This window comes from Hibiscus syriacus, unplaced genomic scaffold, assembly GCF_006381635.1.
Source record: "Hibiscus syriacus cultivar Baekdansim isolate YM2019G1 unplaced genomic scaffold, ASM638163v2 tig00109972_pilon, whole genome shotgun sequence".
Taxonomy (NCBI): Eukaryota; Viridiplantae; Streptophyta; class Magnoliopsida; order Malvales; family Malvaceae; genus Hibiscus; species Hibiscus syriacus.
Genome location: NW_024062543.1, coordinates 229,057 through 255,283, shown reverse-complemented (window position 1 = coordinate 255,283; position 26,227 = coordinate 229,057). Strand labels below are relative to the sequence as shown.

The 26,227-nt window shown below is 35.2% G+C and overlaps 1 protein-coding gene and 1 pseudogene across 1 annotated transcript; one reads left to right on the top strand and one right to left on the bottom strand.

Moving 5' to 3' along the window:
- LOC120211255 overlaps positions 1–20,076 on the bottom strand; it is a 33,100-nt pseudogene extending 13,024 nt beyond the window's left edge.
- A 414-nt stretch (positions 20,077–20,490) lies between these two features.
- On the top strand, positions 20,491–22,518 carry LOC120211380 (transcription factor bHLH121-like). Its single transcript, XM_039209923.1, has 5 exons — positions 20,491–20,784; positions 20,899–21,020; positions 21,410–21,537; positions 21,638–22,117; positions 22,220–22,518. Exons 1-5 carry the CDS (start codon positions 20,648–20,650, stop codon positions 22,379–22,381), a joined length of 1,029 nt encoding a protein of 342 aa, XP_039065854.1. The 5' UTR covers positions 20,491–20,647; the 3' UTR covers positions 22,382–22,518.
- The last annotated feature ends 3,709 nt before the right edge of the window (positions 22,519–26,227 follow it).

Genomic DNA, 26,227 nt, shown 5'->3' with positions numbered 1-26,227 from the left:
AATACCTAACCTTCATCTAAGAGATGGACATTTACATGCCTCTTACAAGCCTAGATGGTGAAGCATTCATAAGCAAAGCAAATAAAGAACCAAAATAAACTTAAATATACCATTAAAAATAAAGTTTAAACAACCATTCAACCAACCACCACCAAATAAGTTAGTTCATGGTGGGGTTCGAAATATCCAAACACAAAGTCATGAAAATTCATTCCAACAACCCACAAAATAATATAAAGAAATAGCAGCAAAAAGGGAAGTGAGAAGAAGCCTTCGACGCGCCACCGGAGGTCTCTTCTCGGCCACCATGAACCACCTAGCTTGCTAGCTCCTTTCGGCGCCTAGCTTGCCACTCCTTGGAGCTTTATCAATGGAGGAATATCCCAAGGAAGAAGAAAAGAAAAAAAGAAAATAAAAATGTGATTTTTCTGCTCTATACGTGTGATCTTCATCCTCTCCTCTCTCTCCCATGAGGTGTCATATATAATAAATAAAATATCTAGGGGTAATGATGAGTTTGTTGGGTGCAAAATACCCCTCATACCCCTAGAATCACATTTTGTGCATGAATCTTATCCTCCAAGTGGCAGTGGTCCATTGGTAGCTCTGGCAGGCGGTTACAGCAGTCCTCCACGTGCAGGGATAGCTGTCCAGTGCCAGCTGTCCTGATGCAGAAATATCTTTTTGTCTTTTTCTGCGCCAGAAATGCCAAGGCATTTCAATCTGCTCTAGCAACGTGTGATGCCGCGGCATTACTTCCCAAAGAATCTTGTTTCTTGCTATTCCCTGCACACCATAAACAAACTGCACCTTTCCCTCAAATAGCACCATTAAGAAATAAAATAGCACAGCCACCACAAATGCAACTATATGCAACTACATGATCCTAAAATGACTAAAATGAGCTTTTAAACAAACAATAACTTAAGTGAAAAAAGCTTTAAAAGTAGCCTTTTTAGGAAGTTAACAGTGAGACACATACTTGATCCCTAGTATATGTATATGATTCTTAAGGAATGATATGTGGTCCTTATGGACATTATTATATGGCACTACGGTGCAATTCTACGCGGCACACCGGTGCAATTATACGTGGCACTTCGGTGCAATTATATGAGCTGTGGTGACATCATTAGTGCACAACCTCTATGTACTCGCATATCTTTAGTTCTCACATGTGTATCATGGGCTATTAAATAGATATTATTAATAAAGTGATATGATAATATGTTTGTTTCCTTGTGGAATTTCATGTGTGATATTGATTGTACAAATGGTAACTTATAAGACCATATGATGAAAGGAATCAATGATAGTGATAAAATAAGAAAGAAATGAAGATGATAATATAGTTGCTTGGGTGTACGTGTTTTATGATAGTATATATATATATATGGTTTACATGACACGATATGTATATGTACAATTGGTTATGGTATATGTTATATGATATGGACATAAGAGATCATAGGAACATGAGATAAGAGATATGAATGATAATGACATATATGTATGCATATATTCGTTACATGTAAAAGTATGAGTGGTATGAAATGATAGTAGTAATTGTTTAGGTATGATTATTAGTTACCGTTTACCTTATATGTTTATATGCCTCACTAAGTCTTTGACTTAGCGTGTAAGTGATTTACACGTAGGTTTCGAGAAGAGTAAAGAGCAATGTGGAGCAAGACAGGTCAGTTTTCCTTACTAAAGGTCAGATCAGAAAAGAGGTGAATAATATGTATTTTAGTATATAAAGTTCTAGTTGACATGTTTTCAAAAGAATATATTGTTTAAGCTATGAACAGTTTTATAAATGTTTCGAATAGTTATATATAAATAAATAAGTGAAATATACACGCTCTGATTGGTTTTGTAATAATGAAAATGTCTTTTATGTAAATTAGTCATTTATATGTTATAAAAGTTTTAAATTACTCACTATTTTATACAAGTACATGTTTTAAAAGGTCAATGTGACACCTCGGATTCGTATCCGGGTCGGATACGGGTTGGGGTGTTACAGGAAATTTTCAGCAAAAGCCTTATAGATTAGTTAAGTATGCTTGAAGACAGGTCCATAAATACAAGCAGTCCAGGGTGACTAGACCGAAAATAAAAGCGTAGTAACTGCAATAAAAGAACATGGGATGTAAACGACAATGCATAAACCTGAAGCCATTCATCCATCGAGGCATCGGTACTCCGAGTTCCAACTTCCACCTTTGGAGCCTTTTTAGCTTTCTAAGAACAACAAATAATAAACGCAAACCTATTAGGCTTACTTCACAAAAGATCAAGAAACAACAGATACAAGCATTTTCTGGTCCGACTCTCTCTCCCCTTAAAAGTATGAACTTTTCCTTTTGGATATTTTGAAATAGGTCGTTTATGGATAACATAGAATTTCCTCCATGTCTACATGGATGTGCTCTTTTCTAGGAAATATAAACCACTTTTGATCAGCAAAAGCCCTGTTGGATTAGGTCTTATAACAAAAAGGGTTCAAACATATGTCAATCCTGTCTCATGCGTCCTTTAGTATTGTACATTAATTCTAGAAAAAACCAATAAAACAACTGAAGAAGGTGGCACGATTACAGTACCTTGGTGATATACTGAAATTGACCATGAAGCCATAACACAAAGAGAACAAGAAGTGCAATCCCAAGGGTAACAAGAAAAACAGACTCAACGCTGACACAACAACCAGCCTGAACAACTTCAATGGTACCATTGTAGAATGTATTTTGGTAGGGGTACTGGTCAATTTCATAGACTATCGTACCCACAAGATCAAAAGTTCCAGGCTGCATCAAAGTTTTAAACATATGAGGTTAACTGCAAAACTTTCTTCACAAAAGGAATTTATGTACAGTTTGTAAACACTAATTTTTTTTTCATTTTTTTATTATTATTATTAATAAAATTATTATTATTAATATTATTATTAATATTATATATATTATTATATTATATTATTATTAAATTATTATTACAAACAGGCCAAAATCGGGGCCCAATTACAAATCTGGAAGCCCAACCAGATAGCCTAACTAAAACCTTAAACTAATTTAGGGTTTCAGCTAGGGTTTCTAAACCTTAGCACTTCAGCCGCCAATGATCCAGAATCCTCCACGCCGCCGCCGCACTTGCTGCCAAATGCTCCAACCAGTTGTCGCCGACGCCCACTGCCACGACTCCACCCTAGCAAAGGACTTCAAAAGCTCTGCTGCCACGACAACGTCCGTCCACGTTGAAGCTATTATGGTTAGTCACCACATAGTTCGGTGACTCACCGAAATCAACCCTTGGGTCCGGTTCGAGAGCCGCACCGGTAAAGGCTATAAAGCCTCAACTTACCTGCAAGCAAAAAAAAACACAACAGAGGGCCACAACAGAAGACAACGAATGGAGAACTGAAACAACGAGTAAACAAAGAGCAATAAACAAACACCCACATCCAACAGTAAGCCAAAACCAGAAAACAAAGAGAGAAAAGCCGAGATATTTACCTCATCGGAGCCTCCCTACGCCGTTGAAACCAAAACATCGGAGGTAGATCTACGTGTTTTGGTAAGATTTTAGGCTAAAACAACTTTAGATTTGAGTATAGAAAATAGAGGCTTCGATTTGGGGTGGGTTTTGTAATTTCCGGCCACCTGATACGGTGGCCGACGGCGGACAGCGGAGGCGAACGGCTGCCGGCCGGTGCCACTTCTCTCGTTTTAGAGAGAAGCCAGAGAGAACTCTGGCTCTCTCAGTTTAGAGAGAGAAGAGAGAAAGAAAAATGAGAGAGCTGGCCCTTCGGGCCAGCCGGTTTCGGGTATTTATACCCCTTCCCAAACGACGCCGTTTTGGGAGGGGTATATCTGTAATTTCGCGCATGGCCAAACCCTTTCCGCAGCCATCCGAGTTTTGTAATTATTCATTTTAGTCACTGAAACTAACTTCTGAACATTCTAATTCAGTCTTCGAATTTTATTTTATTATGTTTTTAGTCCTTACCAGTATTAAATAATATATTTAGGATAAATATCACATTTAGTCCATCATAATTTTATAAATTTTATTTTAGCCTTGAATAAATAATTAAGGTTAAATTAAACTATTAGGATATGAGTTTCCTAATATTTCGAATTTGATCTTTTTTTTCAATACTTTATATTTTGATCATATAATTTTAATTGTTTTTATTACATTACAATTTTATTGTTATTAGTAATTATTATTATTATTTTAATCATATTAATATTTATTATTTGATTAATTTTATAAAAAAAAATTCATAATAGTATTTATTTATTTTTTTTAATATCAAAGAAAGGGGCTGTCTTAAAACAACTAGATGTCTGTTTTCTGATATTTTTAAATAAATAAATATTTTACTTTTATAAAATTGTATATATTAATCTATTTTTTTATTATGAGATAAATGTTTTAATATTTATTTATTTTTAATATCAAAGGAAAGAGTTGTCTTAAAGCACCTAGAAGTCTTTTTCTGATATTTTTAAATAAATAAATATCTTATTTATATAAATTAATAAATTTACTTAAAATTATAGTAATAAATTAAAATTAAATAGGATTATAAATTAAATATATCTTTGAATTTTTAATTTCTAATAATAAAGACAATTTATAATTAAAAAGTACCAATTTTGGGCGTTGTAGGAGTGTTAATCCTTCCCTAAACGTAACCGACCACGAATCCCTTTTTATTATTAAAAAGAATGAATTTTTGGTTAAAACGCAGATCAGTTTATCTTTTAATCGATGTTTTCTTAAAAATTCTTTTAAAGGATAATTTTTAGGTATTTGACCTACTTGACCCAAAAGGTCGATGGCGACTCCCAATTTATTTTAAAGAAAAAACCATTTATTCACATTATTTTTCCCGCCAAGTAAAAAATTCGTGCCCGGACGAAAACCGATTACGACAGCTTGGCGACTTCGCTGGGGACTTTCAAGCTTTTAAAATCAATTATAAATTGTCTCTATTAATCATAAATTAAAAATTCATATATTTAATTTATAATTCTTTCTTTTTCAAATTTTTTATATATACTTATTATTTTTATAGTATTTATATATATTATTATTTCATTTTATTTGCAAGTATTTTCATTATTTATTTTTCTGTTAGAGGTTTGAACATTTCTCCTCACACACAACACTTGCATTGCATAACATAAGCTTTCTAATCAAGCTTGTCCCTTTTAAGTGGGAGTGAAAGCGACGTCTTCGTGAGAATTTATTCTCCGTGTCAGACCTAGCAAGTAACTTTCGGGGTTCATATGCTCTATGTCTTCGTGAAAATTTATTCTCCGTGTCAGGCATAGAGAAATGTGTCCCCTCGAATTGAACTCGATCCGGTTAAGTCTGTAATGGACTATGATTGAGGGTTTGACAGCCTAAGGGGGCATCAACAAGGACAATTTGAGTACCTTTATTTCTAGAACTGAAACTCTGCATATAATGAACCCTAGAAATTCTCCTGATCTAAGACAGTACTGAACCTCTGTCCGTAAGTGTACACAAAGGAGAAATAAGCTTTAGCTTTTAATTTATTATTTTTCTCTCTGAATAAACGCATGCGAACTAGTAATCATGCAGTTAGGTTATTTTTTTTTAAAACAAAGCATGAAACTAAAAAACATGATGTTAGGATATATTATATACCTTGATAGATATAATCTTTCTTGGTACTAACCAATTTATTTTTTTCCTTCCCATTTTTATTTTTCATACATTTTGTTTTGCTCTAACTTGTTTATATTGATTTCTTTCGTTTGCATTGCATGATCATAGCATAACAAAAAGGTGTTAACTTGAAAGACTGTTCATCAAATTGGATAGAAATCATAAATGGACAAAAAGTTTTATGATCAAACAAAATATGATGCGTCCAAGAAAAGACATCCTGAGGGAACTCTGAAGATAGAGGAGAGCTATGCACCCAAAGATCGTATGCCCATTGAAGAGCAAAAGGAGATACGAGAAATAAGAGAGCAGATATCCAAGATGATGGATAGAATATCTATTTTGGCCAAAAGAGAAGAGATTCCTACACAGAAAGAGAGAGAGCTCAATGAACTTAACCATGCAATGTCAGATATGCAAGGGACTTCTGATCCTAATCAATTGGAAAAGTTACAGACAATCATGATTCGTATTCACAAGTCATCTGGAGATACCAAAGAAATGATGACAACTGTAAAAGCTCCTAGAGAAGAGAAGAAATCATGTAACCTGAAATCATCAAAGTTTAGTCTGCTCCCAGCATCTAAAACTCAGGTTCAATCCAAGACAAAAGGCGGTTCTCATGTTGATTCTATACCTATATCATATAAAGAGTTGTATAAAAAGTTACTTGAAGCACGAGAAGTAGCTCCATATTACATAAAACCATTCCAACCTTCGTATCCAAATTGGTATGACATCAATGTTTATTGTAAATATCATGCCGGAGCTCAAGGACATACCATTGAGAATTGTCTTGCCTTCAAACGTCGAGTCCAAAGTCTTTTGGATCAGGGAATCTTGCAGTTTATGAGAAATGATCAACCTAGTTTGGTAATTGAAGATCCTGCCAGATCAACACCAAATGTATTCAAAGGTAATAGCATCAGTAGGGACGTCCAGAATGAAGAAGATCTGCTGAGGTTCGAAGCTCAAATACGCCATTTGAATGATCAAAACAAGAAATTGAGCACCAAAATGGAAACCATGCATGAAGATTTCCAAAAGATCAGTCAAGCCTTTCAAAATGTGGGCATGGGAAACACTCCAGAAGAATGGATAACAGGGGTCACCAAACTGAAAAAGAACTCCAACATAAATGAAAGACGAGCCAAGAAGTTTTCTCATGATTTACAACTGTCATTGAATTGGGAAAATGTCAAGCGAAAAATCAAATGTTGAATAGTGCTATGACCAACATGGAAGCATTATATCATATTCATCAGCTTGATATTGATACTGAATTAAAAGCCATTAGAGCTAAGAACAAGACATTGAAGAAATGTTTAGATGATTATGGGAATCTTGTACGAGAACTTCTTGAACATAAAGATTCTCTCACACAAAAAAATAAGCAACATTGTTCACAACTCCGAGAATTAACACGGAAGATGAAGGAAAATGACAATATCATGAAGGAAACTGCTGTTCAAGCAAACAATGTGGCTCATAAGTTGGTGGACTTAGCTGGCTTCACAAGAGAATTAAAGCAGATTGATAACTCTACACCTGAGCATGAGTGGAAGTTAATTTGGCTTTTAAGGGAAATAGAGAAGTTAGGAGTGAAAGCTATCCCCTACATGTAAATTTTTGTTTGATGTACCGAAACTTTTGTGTTTTTTATTTTGGCTTGAGTAACACCTTTTCATACATGCATTTGCATTTTGCATCTTTGCATTTTTTATTTTGCAACTATACTTTTACATTACACAATTTACATTCCCATTTTTTACATTTTTTCATTTTACATTTCAGTTTTATTTAAATATTGTTATATGCATATAAATAATTTATGAAATGTTTTATAAAATTAAAATCGAGATCATTCATTCATTAAAAGAAAGATTTCAACCGAAGTGATATTGGTTCTTACTTGAAGCAAAAACGCTTAGCACGACACAAGGAAAATGTATAAAGAAACTGAGGATAGGCTAGCCAAATTTGAGATAGAGCAGAAAGAGACGCAAGAAGAATTGAGGAGTAAGTTGGTACAAGTTGAAGCTAATATCGCAAATTCTCAGATCAATCTACTGAACAAGTTGGAAGAAATGATTGGGAAACATTTGACCACTGGGAAAAATTTTGTTGAAAACCCCACACATCCTCTTGGTGTTACATCTATTCACATTCCGGGGCACACTTCTGCGCATCAGGAAACCCAAGCATCAGTTCACTTCAATGTTAAAGACCCACAATATCAGGCTGGAGTTTTGTTCCCCACAGACTGTCCTACTGCTTCTGGGTTAAATCTAAATGAATTTTGTACTGATAATGAGATCTTTGACCCAAATGAATTAGTTGAGAAAAGAAAACTCATCCAATGTCTGAAAAATGTAGAAGAGGTCATAAAATCAAAAGAGACAGTTAAGTCATTTTGTGGGTTTGACGCCAAAGAACTAAGTTTGGTCCCTGACCTAGTTCTCCCACCAAAGTTTAAGGTTCCATATTTCGAGAAGTATAATGGGACCACATTCCCTTCATCTCATATCACCATGTATTGTCGTCGCATGACTGGCTATGTGGAGAATGAAAAATTGTTGATCCACTGTTTTCAAGACAGTTTATCTGGACCTGCATCCAAATGGTATAATCAGCTAAAACGTACTCAAATACGTTCTTGGAAAGACTTAGCTCAAGCCTTTTTGGGTCAATACAAGCACATGACTGATATGGCCCCTGATCGAATAATGTTGCAAAACATGAATATGAAGTGCAACGAGAACTTTCGACAATATTCACAACGATGGAGAGACGTTGCTTCTCAAGTGCATCCACCATTGACAGAAAGGGAATTCACTACTTTGTTCATCAATACATTAAAATTTCCCTATATCAATCACATGATAGGGACTGCCACTAATAATTTCTCTGACATCGTCATGTGCGGAGAAATTATCGAAATAGCTATCAAGAATGACAGGATAAGAGGCTTTGATAGTACTGACGTCGAGAGAAAATCTGAGATCAATACAGTGAGGTCTTATTCAACTAATCATGGGACCAAATCTTATAGAATGACTCGAGAGAAAGCTCATATTAATAAAATTCCAATGGCATATGAGGAATTGCTCCCATTACTGGTTCAACATAATCTTGTGACTCCAGTTCAATCTAAACCAAAAAATCCCCCATTTCCTGAAAGGTATGAAGTTAATGCAACATGTACCTACCACAAGGGAAGTACGGGGCATACTACTGAGAATTGTGGGGCATTAAAATGCAAGGTTCAGAATTTAATTAAATCAGGGGCATGGACCTTTAAGGAATGATGAAGCATGATAGATAAATAAGTGGAAGTGTTACCTACCACTGTAGTACCTTTCATTTTCAGCATTTTGCTTGAATTTGTTTTTTGTTCCTTTCTCCGCCTTTTGTGCAATAAATAAATTTGTGTTGCTTATTAAGGTTATGAGCTTTGAGTCAATTTTGTAATCTTGTAGTTCTTTGAATATCAACTGGATTAAAAAGCTCTTCATGATTAGAGTTATAATCTTTGACAGAATATCAGGATTGAAAACCAGAAAAACAAGGACCATTGACCTTACCTCAAAAGAAATACACCCAAACACTATCTTATTATAAATATGAGATAGCCTACTCCTATTGAAAGAAATTACAAAAAGGCTTGGTATTTATATATAGGAGCGTACAACATGGGCCATCGTTGGTGTATTACATTACAAAACCAATTAGAATATTTTTCTATTAATGACGTTCGATGATGAACATAATTTTTACAAATAGGTAAATCTAGTTTAAGTCAGTTGCTTGGGAATTGAATTCTAACAAAGAGATTTTCTGAATTCCACCAAAACACCTAGACTATAACAGGTTCTTCTTAACAAGCTTAAGAAATTGGATTTGGATACCCATGTTATATTATTATATACAATAAAGCTTGAGTTGTCACTCTAGAGCAAATGGTTAATCGCCTCGGCTTTATGGATAATATTCAGCTAACCCATTATATTATTAATAAAGCTGTCCCTCTAGAGCAATTGGTTAATAGTCCCGTCTTTATGGATAAGTTTCGATTAGCCTGATAAAGGTGATTATATTGTTATATACAATAAAGCTGAATTCAGCTAGCCAAAATGGCAAATGTGTTAAGAGATGGACTAAGGGAGTTGTGAAACACCTGTTATAGTCAACTTCACACAAGCACTCAGAAATTTCATTTTTAGACCGATATTTTCGCACTACTTTGGTTAGATGAGTCTAAATGAAGGATTTCAGAGAATTGAAATGGAAGTATTCTGGAATGTATAGTAATTGGTAATCCTCGTTGCGTCATTTTGTACGCATCCGGTTAAAATACCAAGTCCTTAAAGTGAGGCATGTGACAAAGTTCACAAAGAGAGAGAAGAGTGACATCTTAAATAGATGTAACCATAGAAAATAGGAAGGCCATCCTGAAACCAAACCAAATCTTGATACTTGTCAAAGAATTATAATTCTCAAACATTACAGAGTTGTTGATTCTTTTGATATTCTTTGAATTCATGCTTATGATTTGATTTTATTGTGAACCTGTGATAGGCAACATTCTACAAAATTCTTTCATTCTTCGATAAAGAAAGGAGGAAAAACATTTTCAAACAGGATAGTCTCAAATGAAGAAGGTCTTTGAAGCAATTGTTGCTTATTCTACCTCTGTTGTAGAAAAAGTGACGCTAGAATGATGAAGCACTTCACATTTTTGAAGGCAAGTGGTCCAAGAAACCAGAAAGTCTGGAGAATTAAACTTGTAACGATCTCTTGTGACATTATTAGCAATTCATCAAGAAAGACTATAATTTATCTCATGCTGAGGGCAATAAGCATCACCAGACAAATTATTTTCCCCAGCCATCAATCCTTGTTCTCTAGAAGATTACATCACAGAGTTATAAGTCACATTAAGGTATATTATGGGAATGAACAAGTCCACCATCTGCACTCTGGTTATACTGTGATACTGGTTCAAGTCTTGATGCATCATTGATGCCTCTTCCATGCCGATTATTTTCCTTGTCAGGATTATATCCATTATGTCCTTCAGAAGATTGCTGAATTTGAAATTGAGAACTTATGGCATAGAATAAGACATTGGAATAGATTCTACACTTGTATGCCGTTCCAAAAGTTGAGATAACCAGTTTTACCATCAACTAAACCTTTCCATGGTTAGAGAAGAGTAGGATATGGCAGTGTGTATTTTGGAGCAGCAGAAGAGACAGTCACTGTGGCAGTCATTGCAAGAAAATACACCAACAAAAATCCTCGAGTCCATCTTGATGATGTTTAGTGCTTCCATTAAGGTTGTTATGCGGGATGCTACTGACAACAAGGTCGAATCCGCCCAATCTACTCATCAATTGCTCCAACCGATCATCATTCAGTTCTTGCACATTTTTTTTCAAAGGTATACCAAGACAGTAGAAGGCAACCTCTGCATCACTGATTCCAGAGAAAAGAGACAGGACATTGATACCACCGGAGAACATGTCTCTAGCAGCTCCTCATGTATGGTTTTTAGGGAAACCTAGAAGCATTTCCACCTCATCAGGTTCAAGTGGAACAATTTTATTCTTTCCAACCCAAACTAGATTCCATTTTCAGTACTCATCAAGAACATACTTCTGGACACTCGAAGGTGGCTCATCGTCATAAGCTTCAAGAACCTTACAGTTCCTTTCTGTCAATTTGGCACTTCCTGTACATGTTTGTAAACAGTTCAACTTTGTTCTTGGATCCCAGGAAGGCACCATTTCTTTGTCAATGGAAAAGCATCATGTATGGTGCAATGAGAAAGCATAATAAGAGGAAATTTGTTCTCAATTGGCAGATTACGAATGTAGCCCTTTTCCGTGTAGTAGTACAAAAATACTTTGAATCTACAAAGTCTGGCTCTACGTCATATAAGTACCGTGACATTTTGGTCCAAACACCAACTGGAGCAAGTGCCATGTTCTCGTAGTAAAAAATAAGGAGACCCAATAGCATCTTCTGGAAGTGTTCTTTGAGTTATCTGATCTGGTTCGGTAGGAAATCCAAAACCAATCATCGGATTTGGAAGATGAATTGCATGATCATTTTCATTAAGAAGCTTCTTTTCAAGCTTCCTCTGCTTTTTCCTTTTTCAAATATCATAGCCCAAGTTTCTCCTTTGCTTGTAATTGGGATCATTGCATAATGGCTTCATATCTTCTATCAGAAGAAGTACGTCAACAACCTTTGATATTTGAACAATACATATAAAATCTGTCAACTCTGCAATTGATGAATTCGGACCACATCTCTCCATGGTTATTGAAGCCTCAACCTCTGAATATCCTATTTTTGTCAAGTATAACAGTTTATTCTCCTCATCAGAATCAGAATTCAGGATTTCCTCGGTATCAGAATGAACTATCAATATCTGTGAAATCATCCTGAAAGATCGCTTCATAATCAGATGAGTTTGTTATCAGAATCAACATGTTGCATGGGTGTGTATTTTTTGATGAGCCTGTACCATTGTATATATAGTTTTGCCAGTGCATCAGATTACTGTTCGCATAAATTAGTTTCTCTCCCACATAAAAGTATATTTCAGAGATAGCCTTCACTGAAAGATGATAAGCCACTGTGTCAGCCTGGAACGGATTACCAAGTTATTTTTTACTGCTCTATCTGACTAAATCCCTCCAGATACATAAAATGGTCACCTCATTCAGAATACACATATCTCAGACGTTTCTGTCATAATGATTGAGTACTTCTTAAGTTTGTGACAACATGAAGAGAATTCCTCCAATTACTTGACAATACTACCGTTTAGTGACACCAGAATGAAAGTATTCAAGATAAACAGATTTGGGGCACGAATAAAGCTACAAGTACCTACAACAGTTCATTGTCAAAATTGAACCTCGTGGGGATCATGACATTTCAGTCAAACAGACGTCGAGAGTAAACCAAAAATAGAAAATTGAGGCATCTCGAAAGCCCAATTCAGACAGATCTAGAGGGACATCTTGAGGGTTCATTTTCAACCAGAAATAGAATATTGGGGCATTTTGAAGGCTCACAACAATATGAATATTTGGGCATTCTTGGAGGCTCATCTCAACAAGAAGTAATGTTGAGCACACTTTTAACATCTGTATCAGCAAAATGTTGGGGCATTTTAAAGGTTCCTTCAGACAGATCCATGTGGGGCATTTTAAAGGCTCAGATTAACAAGAAGCAAATGTCGAGGCATGCTGAAAGCCCATTTCAATCAGAATTAGGACTGTTGATGCATTTTTGAACATTTGTATCAGCAATGCTGGAATATGCTGAAGGCCCATATCATCCTGTGTCAAGATCATTGATTTGAGCAAATATTTCCAATGAGACAGAAAGATATGAAGAATGAAAATGATAAAACAGTGGCAGTCGAGCTGACTATACATAATTGCTTCGTTCATCAGGCAGTTACATTATGATCATGTTGTTGAACAAATATATACTCAGCAAGTATGGTTTCAAATACCCAATCTTCTTAAACCATGTATCACATGACAGTGTGTTAAACTACATCATGGATAAAGATGGTCCCCAGGTAAACTACTCGATCCAGGGTTCAGTTCCTCAAGATCTCAGCTTTGAATTTTGTATTCTGTGTGTCGGTGATGATTGGAAAGATTTCTTTGAGATTCCTGGTAGTTAGTTACAACCATACTGTTGGGATTACGAAACTATTTTTCACAATAGTTTTCGCTTAATCGATGACATTGGAAAGGGAGACTCGACTCACTTACATTACTGTTATTCCCGCTATTACTGAGGTTATCATTGCCAGCCATGCTGAACTGAATTTTTATCTATTGTGGGCTTTATCATGTGCGTTTCATCCCCAGCAGCAAGAATTCCACTGATATCTTTCTATGCATGTATCCTATAGCGGAAGTGTTTCTACTTTCTAGAATGCTCATTACAGAAGAAAACGTGATCAATATTACAATTGCCCTTGCCCGAGATGATATCGAGATCAATTAGTGTCTCATATTCAATTCGACACCAGCACATTTGGTGAATTTGACCAACTTTTTGGTCATACTAGTATTTCACTTGTATTCCCATTGAGTTTTGTTCTCAAGTGGTCTTGTGACATCATACAAAAACTTTGAACACCATGCAAAGAGCTTCATTGACCAGCAATTCGAGCAGAAGCTACAGGAGATGAAGAATGTGTTGTCAAATGTTTTATGAACCAGTGATTATGGTGTTGAACCAATGTTGTTATCATATGGTTTTCCTTTATTAATACAATATGAAGTCTGTCTTCTTCAACCCCAAGATTAGAAGTGAGATATGATGAAGATTTCTTTCCACAGAATGAGAGCTGGAATTAACAACAAGAAACTAGTGGAGCCAACTAAGGTTGAACGACAGGTTGTTGTTAAGCATCTCGACATGATATGGTCCAAGTTGCCTTATTCGAGATCTGATTATATGCAGAGACATGAAAGGAATTGGAATAAATCTTCCTTGTGATGTGTTTCAAGAGTTAAATTAGAACAGACTCTACTCTCCTAATTAATCCCTGCTGAGTCAGACATATCTACATCTACACTCTTCAAAGATGATATATTATCTTTTCAAAGATGATAGATTCTCGTTTTAAAGATGATAGATTCTCTTTTCAAAGATGAAAGCTTTATTGGATTTCTACACAAATCCAGACAAAGAAAACCGGTGTTACCAAAGACAAAATAGGGCATCAAAATCCTAGTTCTGATTACAGCAAGAGTTCCACAAATAAAACATTTCTTCTGAGACTTAAATGAAGCAAATAAGGCACCAAGATACAAGTTGATCAGATGATTCTGCAGAAATGCAAGCTTGATGGCATAGGTTGCTACACTGATATCCAAAGGTAACCCTGGCAATAAATAATGAAGTGAAGGAAGACCAAGTTCACCACTTTGAAGTCAAATGAAGATTGCATCGACATTCATGCATTCATAAGAACATCATTTGCATAATAAATAATGCATTACATTGATACATCTGAGTGCATTCAAACATGAAGTTTTACAGACCTTCGTAAGAACAAGAAGATTCATGATGAAAATACCTTACAAGAAGAAGGTAGAAGTCAAAACCGCAAATACAGGAATCATGCAAACATCTGAAGAATATATGGACGTAATCCACAAGAATGAGCATTATCTTGAGATTGGGTCATGTTACCCAATCAACATGATATTTTGAAAAATAATGAGAAAACGATTTCCATAGTTTCTCATTTTATCTTTTCGAAAATGAAATGGTTGAAAAGTAAGAAAACGATTTTCTTAGTTTTTTTACTTAGTAAACTATTTCCCACATCCATAAGACCTACAGTGCAGGATGTTTAAACAAAACTTTATCTCACTTGAGATTGTTTTTCTTAAAACAAAATTTGTCTCGCTTGAGATAGTTTCACTCGAAACATAACTTTATCTCACTTGAGATTATTTTTCTTAAAACAAAATTTGTCTCGCTTGAGACAGTTTCACTCGAAACAGAACTTTATCTCACTTGAGATTGTTTTTCTTAAAACAAAATTTATCTCGCTTGAGACAGTTTCACTCGAAACAGAACTTTATCTCACTTGAGATTGTTTTTCTTAAAACAAAATTTGTCTCGCTTTCACTCGAAACAGAACTTTATCTCACTTGAGATTGTTTTTCTTAAAACAAAGATTTGTCTCGCTTAAGACAGTTATTTCGAATTATTTTGAAATGGGGCATGTTACCCAATCAACAAGTTATTTTGAAAAAGAATGAGAAAACGATTCTCCATAGTTTCTCATTCAATCTTTTCTGAAAATGAAATTGTTGAATAGTAAGAAAACGATTTTCATAGTTTCTTACTTAGTAAATTGTTTCCCATATCTGTAAGTCCTACAGTGCATGATGTTTCCAAAAAGCCTTCAGGAGCTTTTTGATGTTTTCAAAGCCTTAGGGCCATTTGTGAGTCCTATAGTGCATGGTATTTTTAGGACCTCTGGAATGATGTTTTCAACATTTCAGTCTTACTCAAAAGAAGAAAAATGAAAAAAAAATTATTGTTTTTCCGTCTTTGCTCTATTCTTGTTAACACAAGAATAAGCAAAGAGTGGCAGCTGTAAACACTAATTTTTTTTTCATTTTGTTTTTATTATTATTATTAAAATTATTATTATTATTAATATTATATATATTATTATATTATATTATTATTAAATTATTATTACAAACATGCCAAAATCGGGGCCTAATTACAAATCTGGAAGCCCAACCAGATAGCCTAACTAAAACCCTAAACCAATTTAGGGTTTCAGCTAGGATTTCTAAACCCTAACACTTCAGCCGCCAATGATCCAGAATCCTCCACGCCGCCACCGCACTTGCTTCCAAATGCTCCAACCAGCTGTCGCCGACGCCCACTGCCACGACTCCACCCTAGCCGAGGACTTCAAAAGCTCTGCTGCCACGACAACGTCCGTCCACGTTGAAGCTATTATGGTGAGTCACCACATAGTTCGGTGACTCACCGAAATCAACCCTTGGGACCGGTCCGAGAGCCGCACCGGTAAAGGCTATAAAGCCTCAACTTACCTGTAAGCAAAAAAAAACACAACAGAGGGCCACAGCAGAAGACAACGAACGGAGAACAAAAACAACGAGTAAACAAAGAGCAATAAACAAACACCCACATCCAACAGTAAGCCAAAACCAGAAAACAAAGAGAGAAAAGCCGAGATATTTACCTCATCGGAGCCTCCCTACGCCGTTGAAACCAAAACATCGGAGGTAGATCTACGTGTTTTGGTAAGATTTTAGGCTAAAATAACTTTAGATTTGAGTATAGAAAAATAGAGGCTTCGATTTGGGTGGGTTTTGTAATTTTCGACCACCGGATACGGCGGTCGGCGGCGGACAGCGGAGGCGAACGGCTGCCGGCCGGTGCCACTTCTCTCGTTTTAGAGAGAAGCCAGAGAGAACTCTGGCTCTCTCAATTTAGAGAGAGAAGAGAGAAAGAAAAATGAGAGAGCTGGCCCTTCGGGCCAGCCAGTTTCTGGTATTTATACCCCTTCCCAAACGACGCCGTTTTGGGAGGGGTATATCTGTAATTTTGCGCATGGCCAAACCTTTTCCGCAGCCATCCGAGTTTTGTAATTATTCATTTTAGTCACTGAAACTAACTTCTGAACATTCTAATTCAGTCTTCAAATTTTATTTTATTATGTTTTAGTCCTTACCAGTATTAAATAATATATTTAGGATAAATATCACATTTAGTCCATCATAATTTTATAAATTTTATTTTAGCCCTGAATAAATAATTAAGGTTAAATTAAACTATTAGGATATGAGTTTCCTAATATTTCGAATTTGATCTTTTTTTCAATACTTTATATTTTGATCATATAATTTTAATTGTTTTTATTACATTACAATTTTATTGTTATTAGTAATTATTATTATTATTTTAATCATATTAATATTTATTATTTGATTAATTTTATAAAAAAAAAATCATAATAGTATTTATTTATTTTTTTAATATCAAAAAAAGGGGCAGTCTTAAAACAACTAGATGTCTTTTTTCTGATATTTTTAAATAAATAAATATTTTACTTTTATAAAATTGTATATATTAATCTATTTTTTTATTATGAGATAAATGTTTTAATATTTATTTATTTTTAATATCAAAGGAAAGAGCTGTCTTAAAGCACCTAGAAGTCTTTTTCTGATATTTTTAAATAAATAAATATCTTATTTATATAAATTAATAAATTTACTTAAAATTATAGTAATAAATTTAAATTAAATAGGATTATAAATTAAATATATCTTTGAATTTTTAATTTCTAATAATAGAGACAATTTATAATTAAAAAGTACCAATTTTGGGCGTTGTAGGGGTATTAATCCTTCTCTAAACGTAACCGACCACAAATCTTTTTTTATTATTAAAAAGAACGAATTTTTGGTTAAAACGCAGATCAGTTTATCTTTTAATCGATGTTTTCTTAAAAATTCTTTTAAAGGATAATTTTTAGGTATTCGACTTACCTGACCCAAAAGGCCGATGGCGACTCCCAATTTATTTTAAAGAAAAAATCATTTATTCACATTATTTTTTCCGCCAAGTAAAAAATTCGTGCCCGGACGAAAACCGGTTACGACACAGTTCTAAAGCAAAAAACTCCCAGAATAATCATTTACCTGTAAGTACTTGCTAACAGCAAACACGTAAGGGAAAGAAGCTTGCACTGAAGGGGATACAGACGCATTGTTGAAGGTCTATGTCAAAACAACACAGTTTTAGTTGCATAATCTACAGGCAAATGTAACAAGGCAGTTTCAATCCAGCAACATAAACCGTAAAACTCATATATAGCAGGTGCGTTATCAACTTTTTAGCACTAAAGAAGCTTAAAATCCTTTTCAAATGATGCAACAAGCATTTTATAGGGTTTAGGGTAAAGTTACAAAAGAGAAAAAAATCCAAAAACTTAACCACAGAATAGTCAAAAATCCAAAGTCAACATTATTGACACACTATCTGCCATCGTTTCTTAAGACTAATCTAAAATTTAAATGCAGGTTCAACATTCATCCTTCAAATTAATTAGCCTCAGCAAAAATCAACTCCACTATCACTGTTATAGCTCATTAAAGTAGGTAAGAAGTAGCAGGGGGACACAAAATAATTAGTCAATCTACAAAACTCATATCATTAGCCACATGTTTGATGATGGATATTTAAGACATTCAATAAAGATAACACAAGCAAGAAGGTTCGCATGATTGACTCAATGCCTTCTAACCATAAATAACAATAAATGCTTAATCTAACTTATAAAAACTAAAAGGCAAGATATTCAATAATATAAAGTTTTTAAGTTATATAATTAAAGAAACTAATCAAAATGAACACTGAGGGAGCTAATGATGCATGGGTTTTTTAAAATAATACAAGAAAAATATTATGAAAACCTATGCATACCTGAGCTGTAAGATTTTGAACATGCATTCGATGATCATAAGGGAGATGAACACTGGCTTGGATTGCGATAATATTAAAGGTGACCCCCCTGCAGTTCAAAAAAGTAAGCTAAGCATAAGAGAGGACCGGCATGGCTAATGAAAAAGTGGAAGTATTTAACTCTAGCTAATGAAGCACAGATAAATTGACCTAATTCAGAACATATTATCAAATTGCATTGTGAAAAGAGACAGTGAAGTTGTGAAGACAAACTAATTACCAACATTTTCGATCCCTACTAAAAGTCCAGTCTCTTCTCCAGCCACAACCACTGTCCAAGAGAGAAGAAAATTGAAGAGAGTTAACCATTACCAATCAAATAGAAATGTACTTCACTCACAAAATCATACAACATCAAAATGTTCTTACATTTTGCGCTATTTTGGGGGAAACCGCATACAGTTTCAACTCCCGGAGCTGGGCCTAAGCTCTCACCACCAAAATCTGGAACATCCTGACCAATAATCCCAAGATCCCCTCCATCAACAGCTTCTGCAACATCTACCTCTGTTTCTGATTGACACCTAGCGACTATCACAAAAATGGAAAAATTCATGTCTGTGTCACAGCATATTTTAAAACATTGTTGGCAGTTTATTTATCTCTCAACAAAAGGTAAAGAAAAATAATGTAACAAACAAATTCAACCGGGGAAATACAACTTCAAGAATGTTACAGAAAAGTGCATAAAAGTAGCTACAAGCATTTTCGCCAAAATAAAAAGGTACTCGACAAGGCTTTTTCGTTGCCTTTTCTTAGAGCAAAAAAAAGAAAGCTAAACTCAACTTTAAAAACCGCTAAAGTCACGGTACAAAAGGTATCAAATTATCGGAAGGATGCCTAAGCTTTTTCTTCTAAAATATCAAATAGAACTAAAATGTCAGGGACATGCAATGCAACTATGATTTAGAAAACAAAGAAATCACGTCAGATTCACACTACCGAATCATAAATCAAGAGAGAAGAAAATAAATTCACATTGATCTAACCGGAATTTTTTTTAAGAAAAAAAAAGCACTGAAAGAGAAGAATAGAATTGCAACTCATTTCAAAAGATCAAAACAACCGTACATAAGAATGCAAGACGAAAATTCAAAAGTAAGATCCAGATTCCGCAGAAAGCACATGAATCGGTAAGCACAAAAAGATAATCAATGTTGAATCAGAGAGAATAGATTTAGATCTGAAAACAGTTTACAGACCTTGAAAAAGAGGAGAGGCGGCGAGGAGTAACGCAAAGAAGAAACCCTGGAACTTTTCATAGCCATATTTGAGAGTTTCATATTTCGTTAAGGAAAAGAAAACGATAGTAGTAGTAGTAGTAAAAGAAGAAATGAATTATACGAAATTATAAAATTGAAGGTAATGAGTTTCCGCCCTCGAGCTTGGCAAGAAAATCAATAATTATGTTTGTTTCTTGTCTAATAAGCCTAAAATCAATGTCAATATCTATTAAATAAATCGAAAATATTTCAACGAAAAAAGTGATGAAGCTCGGAAAATCATCTTAAAAAGATCATTCAAAATAGTTAAAGTTTAGTCGATCATTCAAAATATGACGTAGGATACGCATATAATTTTTAAAAGAAAATTATAAAAATGTTTTTTTATTATAATAAATCCATGATATTAATGAATAATTCAGAATAATTAAATGATAAAAAAAGAACAAAATCCTATTAAAAAGGTCAAATTAGTGTTTCCCATCTATTTTCCCGTGGGTCGCAAAACGATGGAATCTCTGGTTTACGAAGCACGATAGGCTTGTTGCGCTTCTGCGTGGATTTCCAACCAACAAAGTCAAAATAAGAACCAAAATCATACCTTTAGATGTGAATTTGTGAAGCTTCTGTTCAATCTCGAAATCATGGATAAACTCACAAGCGATGCTGCTTTTGTTCAATCCGTTCCAGCTTCTAACTCAAATCCTTCAATCATCGAGTTCCGTCAACCCCCCATCGATCCACGCCTTCCCTCTACCGTCCGCACCCAAACCAAATCCAGGTTAGGTTTTTCTTAACCCCGTTTTCAGAATTTCAACTTTCCACAACTATTTTTTGGGGGTTTTAATTTAACAGATTGTATTTCATTGATTTCATGTTTTCTTTTTGTTGGCAGCCAAAGGGTTGAAGGGGAACCCAAGGATTGTACCGCGGCGAGAAAACTTCAAAAGGCTGACCGTGAGAAACTAAGAAGGGATCGTCTCAATGAACACTTCCTTGAGTTGGGAAGTGCACTCGGTACATTTATAGTCCCTCCAGAAAAGTTTTTTTGGTACTAATTTAAGAAATTGGGCGCCTGCATAATTTGGTCTCTACAGTTTGATTTGAAGCTATGGTTTTTATATGCATACGCTTATTAGTACTAAGGTTGAGATTTTTGAGCTTTAATTCATTGATGCACGTGAAATTTGATTGGAAAACTGCTACTAATTGCTTCTAAGTTTTTTGCACGATAAAAAATTGTTTCTTTTCCTTTTCTTTTTCTGGTATTATTGGTGGAAGTCATTGTTCATATTTGTGTAAACAAGAGTTTGATCATATTAGTATTTAGTACAGTTGTAGTTGTTTTATTGTTATTTTTCCCACAGAATTCTGAAGGGTGATGCTTATTTGTTTGCACAATCCAGATCCTGATAGGCCTAAAAATGACAAGGCAACCATCCTTACGGATACGATTCAATTGCTGAAGGACCTTGCATCTCAGGTCACCAAGCTGAAATCAGAGTATACTACACTGACTGAAGAATCTCGAGAGGTCGTCCCAGCCTGTCTGACTTTATTTATGGTTTTTAGATTTGCAAACCTTCTGATAGGGATTTTACATGGTTCATGGTTGTTTCTTTCTTTTGAAGCAGTTGACCCAGGAGAAGAATGACCTCAAAGAAGAGAAGGCATCTCTTAAATTTGATATCGAGAATCTTAATAATCAGTATCAGCAAAGAGTCGGGACTATGTATCCATGGGGGGCTGTAGATCACTCGGTTGTCATGGCCTCTCCTTATCCATATCCAGTACCAATGGCAATGCCTCCACCAGGAGCCATTCTTATGCATCCATCCTTGCAGCCATTCCCTTTCTTTGGGAATCAAAATCCCGGGATCATTCATAACCCGTGCTCCACTTTTGTCCCATATATGACTCCTAATACTATGGTTGAACAGCAGTCAGCACAACCTGTTGCTCCAGCTGCACAACCAAGCAGCCATTCCCATGCTTCCGGCAAACAAGATTCGAAAAACAAGTTCTCAGGGGAGAGCAAGGCTGAAAAGACTGTGGATTCAAATGGTGTTGCTACTGAGCTTGAGTTAAAAACACCTGGTTCTACGCCAGATCAGGTTAGTTTTTGCTTTGTAGCTGTCACAGCGTGTATTTTCGTTATGATTTAACTTATAACATATTCATTTGAGTGCATGGCTGACTTAACGGTGTATCCGCAGGACTTATCATCAGGGCAAAAAAAGATGAATAAATCTTTAAAGAAAGACGACAATACTACAGAGGGCAGTTATTCAAGTAGGTGCTCTTCATCTTATAGTGTACTGGATAGCTCATCCAATAGTATAGTGAGTGGCACAAAGCCTGATGATGTAGATGGGTAAAACGATCGACAAATGCCCGTGTCAGGTTGTTTGCAACTTCTGCTCATGTTTTCCTTTTATTCTATGCTCTAATAGTTCCTAATTTCTCCTCCACTTTAGAATCTAATTGTTTTCCCACAAATTTAATCACTGGAAAATGGAAATTGCTGTTATGAAGTAGTTCTAGGCTGGGTTTGTCCTGGATTCTATGGGTTAGAATTTCGGTGGAACTGATGAACAATGTAGGAGGTGATGGCTTTGTAGAGTTGATTTTTATGTAGTAAAGTTTGCACTTTAGACAGTCTAATTGTGTCTCAAATATTTCAAAAGTGGAAGAAAGTAATTTTTCTCTCATAGCTTGGTATCCTAGTAGAAAAATTGACGAACACCTAGATTGCTGGAAATGCTGGTGTGTAATGTAGACCATTGCTCTGTAATATGAAAATTCATTTGTTCCGTGCTACAAAGTATGATCTAGCCATGTTGGATATTTTATGCTAGCTTTGTGTATAGCAATATTATGCATGGTATATACCATATCATCAACACTCCATATGTATTTAATTGACAATGATACATTATATATCAACTTAACAAAATTGATGGCATATGTTAAATCATCAGAAATGATTACGTGATATATATCATGTCATCAGTTAGACATGTAAAAATATTATTTAGTAATAAGTGTTAATCGTTAGTCAATTAATTGTTTACATCTAAAAAACACTTTGATAAAAATATGAATTATTAAAGACAAATATTTTAAAAAAAGAATAAAATTTAAATTAATTATTCGGAGAAACACTAAGGATTTTAATGAAAAGTAAAATTGTTAAAGAAATGACGATTCTGTCTCTCGCGGCCCTTCCTTCGTGGTGGGCTGTCAAGGCTACTGGCGGTGTTTCCTCTCCCACGGTGTAGGTTTGGTATTTTGGTTTCCTTCTTTATGTGTTCTCTCGTCTTCTCGGGGTCAGTCTTTGTATTTCTATGGATGCATTTCTATTTCCGTCTGGTGTCATTGTGACCATGTATTTGTGCTGTCAGAATCTTATCTTTTTGTGGGCCCGTGCTAAATGGATGCATCTGGTTATCCATGTTTGCTCCTAACTGTTGGACATGGCTTGTTCTATCCTCTCGTGTGTTGCGGTGGGCACCGTTTGAGTGTCGTATATCGACGGTTGTATGGCATTGCCACATGCATCTTTGTCTCTTGCGACAGTTTGGTAGGGGTTGGCAAAGCGGTTATTGTATTAGATTGACAGTTTACGGCTTATTGGTTTTTGGTTTCTTTGCGATTTTTAGGGTCTGTTGTGCCTCCACTCGACTATTTTTGGCTCGTCTTTCTATTCTCTCTTGTTATTCGTTTTCTGGTTTTTCTTACTTCTATGGCAGACGATGGCCACCACATGCTTGCGAGCCTATGGTTCACTGTGGATAAAGTTGGTGATGTTCTCCCTGACTCCGCGATTTCATCTACGGATGAGTACATGAACTTGTGGCTAATTTGTTATCTTTTCTCTGCCGGACTTGTTGAGGTGGAGACTATTGCTCGTGTTTACCGCAGTATCTGGGGTCCTACCAGGTTTGATGCCAACAGGTTTGCTGATCTTCTGCTGTTTATGTCACCGATTTGGCTTCAGTTTAATCTATTCTTTATGAACATCGCGGGTGGCAGTTGGTTGCTTCCAACAAGGCCTTGCATTCGGCCGACATTCATGCATTATCAACTTCTGCTCTTGCTACTTCGTCTCGTTCTCTCTAATGATGGACCGCTGGTGCAAGCTTCCATCGGATGTTATAAAGATTAACATCGACGTTACATGTCCAATGCATTTTGGTTCGTCAGCAGTTGGTATTATCGTGCGTGACTCCAACAGTTTGGTTATTGCTGATCGTGTGGCTTATTTTCCAGGACTTTGCAAAATAGGAATACTTGAGGTTCAATATGTTTTATTGGGCTTCCGATTTGCGGTTAAATTGGGTTTCTCACATGCCATATTAGAAAGAGATTCGTCTACTGTAATTAGGGATGGTTAAAATACCTAAACTCGACGGGTTTCGACCCGGTTCGACCCTATAGAGATATTTTTTTATTTTCGGGGCTTGGGGTGGGTTATAAGGTAAAATATTTCGGGACGGGTTGAAGCCTGGTTTGAGGTGAAAAATCACTGATTCGATCCGACCCAGTTAATTTGTATTTATATATAATATATTTAATATCTTAAAAACCTTTATTTTTATATTATTAAAATATATTGTTTATTTATTGAAAATATAAAATCATTATAAAATATATTAATCTAATTATTTGAATATACTAAATAATTATAAATATATTATTATAAAATATATTATTTTAATTATTTTAAAATATTAATATATTCGGATCGGGTTGGGGTTTTAGTCTAAAAAATACGGAGCTTGAAAAATTTAAAATTTTTCAAGATGGGGTAAGGTCGGATATTAGACATTTTTGGGTCGGGGTTGGGGCGATACAAAAATTGGCCCTCCCTACCCCGTGTCCATCCCTAAATGTAGCGCGTCAATTGAAGCATCATCATGTAGATTATTCGATGTTCCGATTTTGCCTCGCGGAAGTTACACAGCTTCTGGATTCTCATCCGCATTTTAGCATTCGTTCTGTTCGCCACAATGCCAATGCGACTGCTAATGGCCTAGCTGAGTTTGGATCAGTTGCTTCTTCCTCGTTTTCCTTTGATTATGACCATCTTTCACGTATTTTCGATGTTGTTGTGACATACGTTATATTCGATTAATAAATACAAGTTCATTTTAAAATAAGGTAAATTTTAATAATATAAAACATATTTATATTTATATCATATATGTATATTTTTCATTTTTACTAGCAGTGAACAATTGAACCAATTGAACCAATTGAGGAAGACAAATGAGGAAGATATTTATTTGTAGTAGACCACATGTGACACATTGCCAGCTATGTCACGTACGCTAAGGTATATTCCTTTAGGAATTAAGGCATAAAACCCTAGAAACCCTCACTATAGAAAGGAAAGGACACCACATTTATGGTAGAATGGAAAATGTAAGATAAGATAGAAAAGTTAGAGGTGACTACTCTTCCTTCTTATCTTCTTCACAGTAGTGACCTCTATTGTTGGAGCTTCAAGGGGATAAAGCTTGCTGACCTTTGAGAGAAGCAACAACACTTGAGGTGGTTCACGACAGTTCACAACAACTTTCGGCTTGGGAGTCTTCTTCCTCCTTTGTTGCTTGTTATTTCTTCCGTCTTTATTTTTTAAATGAATTGTATTGAACTAATGATATTGGATGTTTTTCACCCAATCATGAACTAATTTAAGTTGGTTTGGGTTTATTTTGGATGACCATATTTTTGCTTTAATGAATGTTACATCATTTCCAATTTATATGTATGCTTTGTTCATTGGTTTATCGCTTAGATTTGTAAGAGCTTTTGAGAGTTATCCTTTATTTATGTTTAATGCTTGATATTAAGAGAGTTGAGCTTAGATCTACGTGAACAATGGAGTGGAGCTAGGTAGTAAAACTCTAACTCACCTTAGAGATAAGGATAGAGTTTCAACAACTAAAAAGAGTAAATCTTATTCAATAGTATGTGCTAGGGATCACGCTAATAGATATTGTCGTAGCATTTTCAGTGTCAAGTTTCTTACTAGAGATAACTTAGAAACAACTTAGATAACTTAGAAACAACTTAGAAAACTTTGTCGAGCATTGTATTAACTAGAAATCATTAATTTTCATTAAGGGCAAGATATAATATTCCAAGATAAACCTAGCCATTTAGCCTTATTGAGAGTTTCGTACGTGTGAGGTTAGACCGTTGTCTTATCTTGTGCA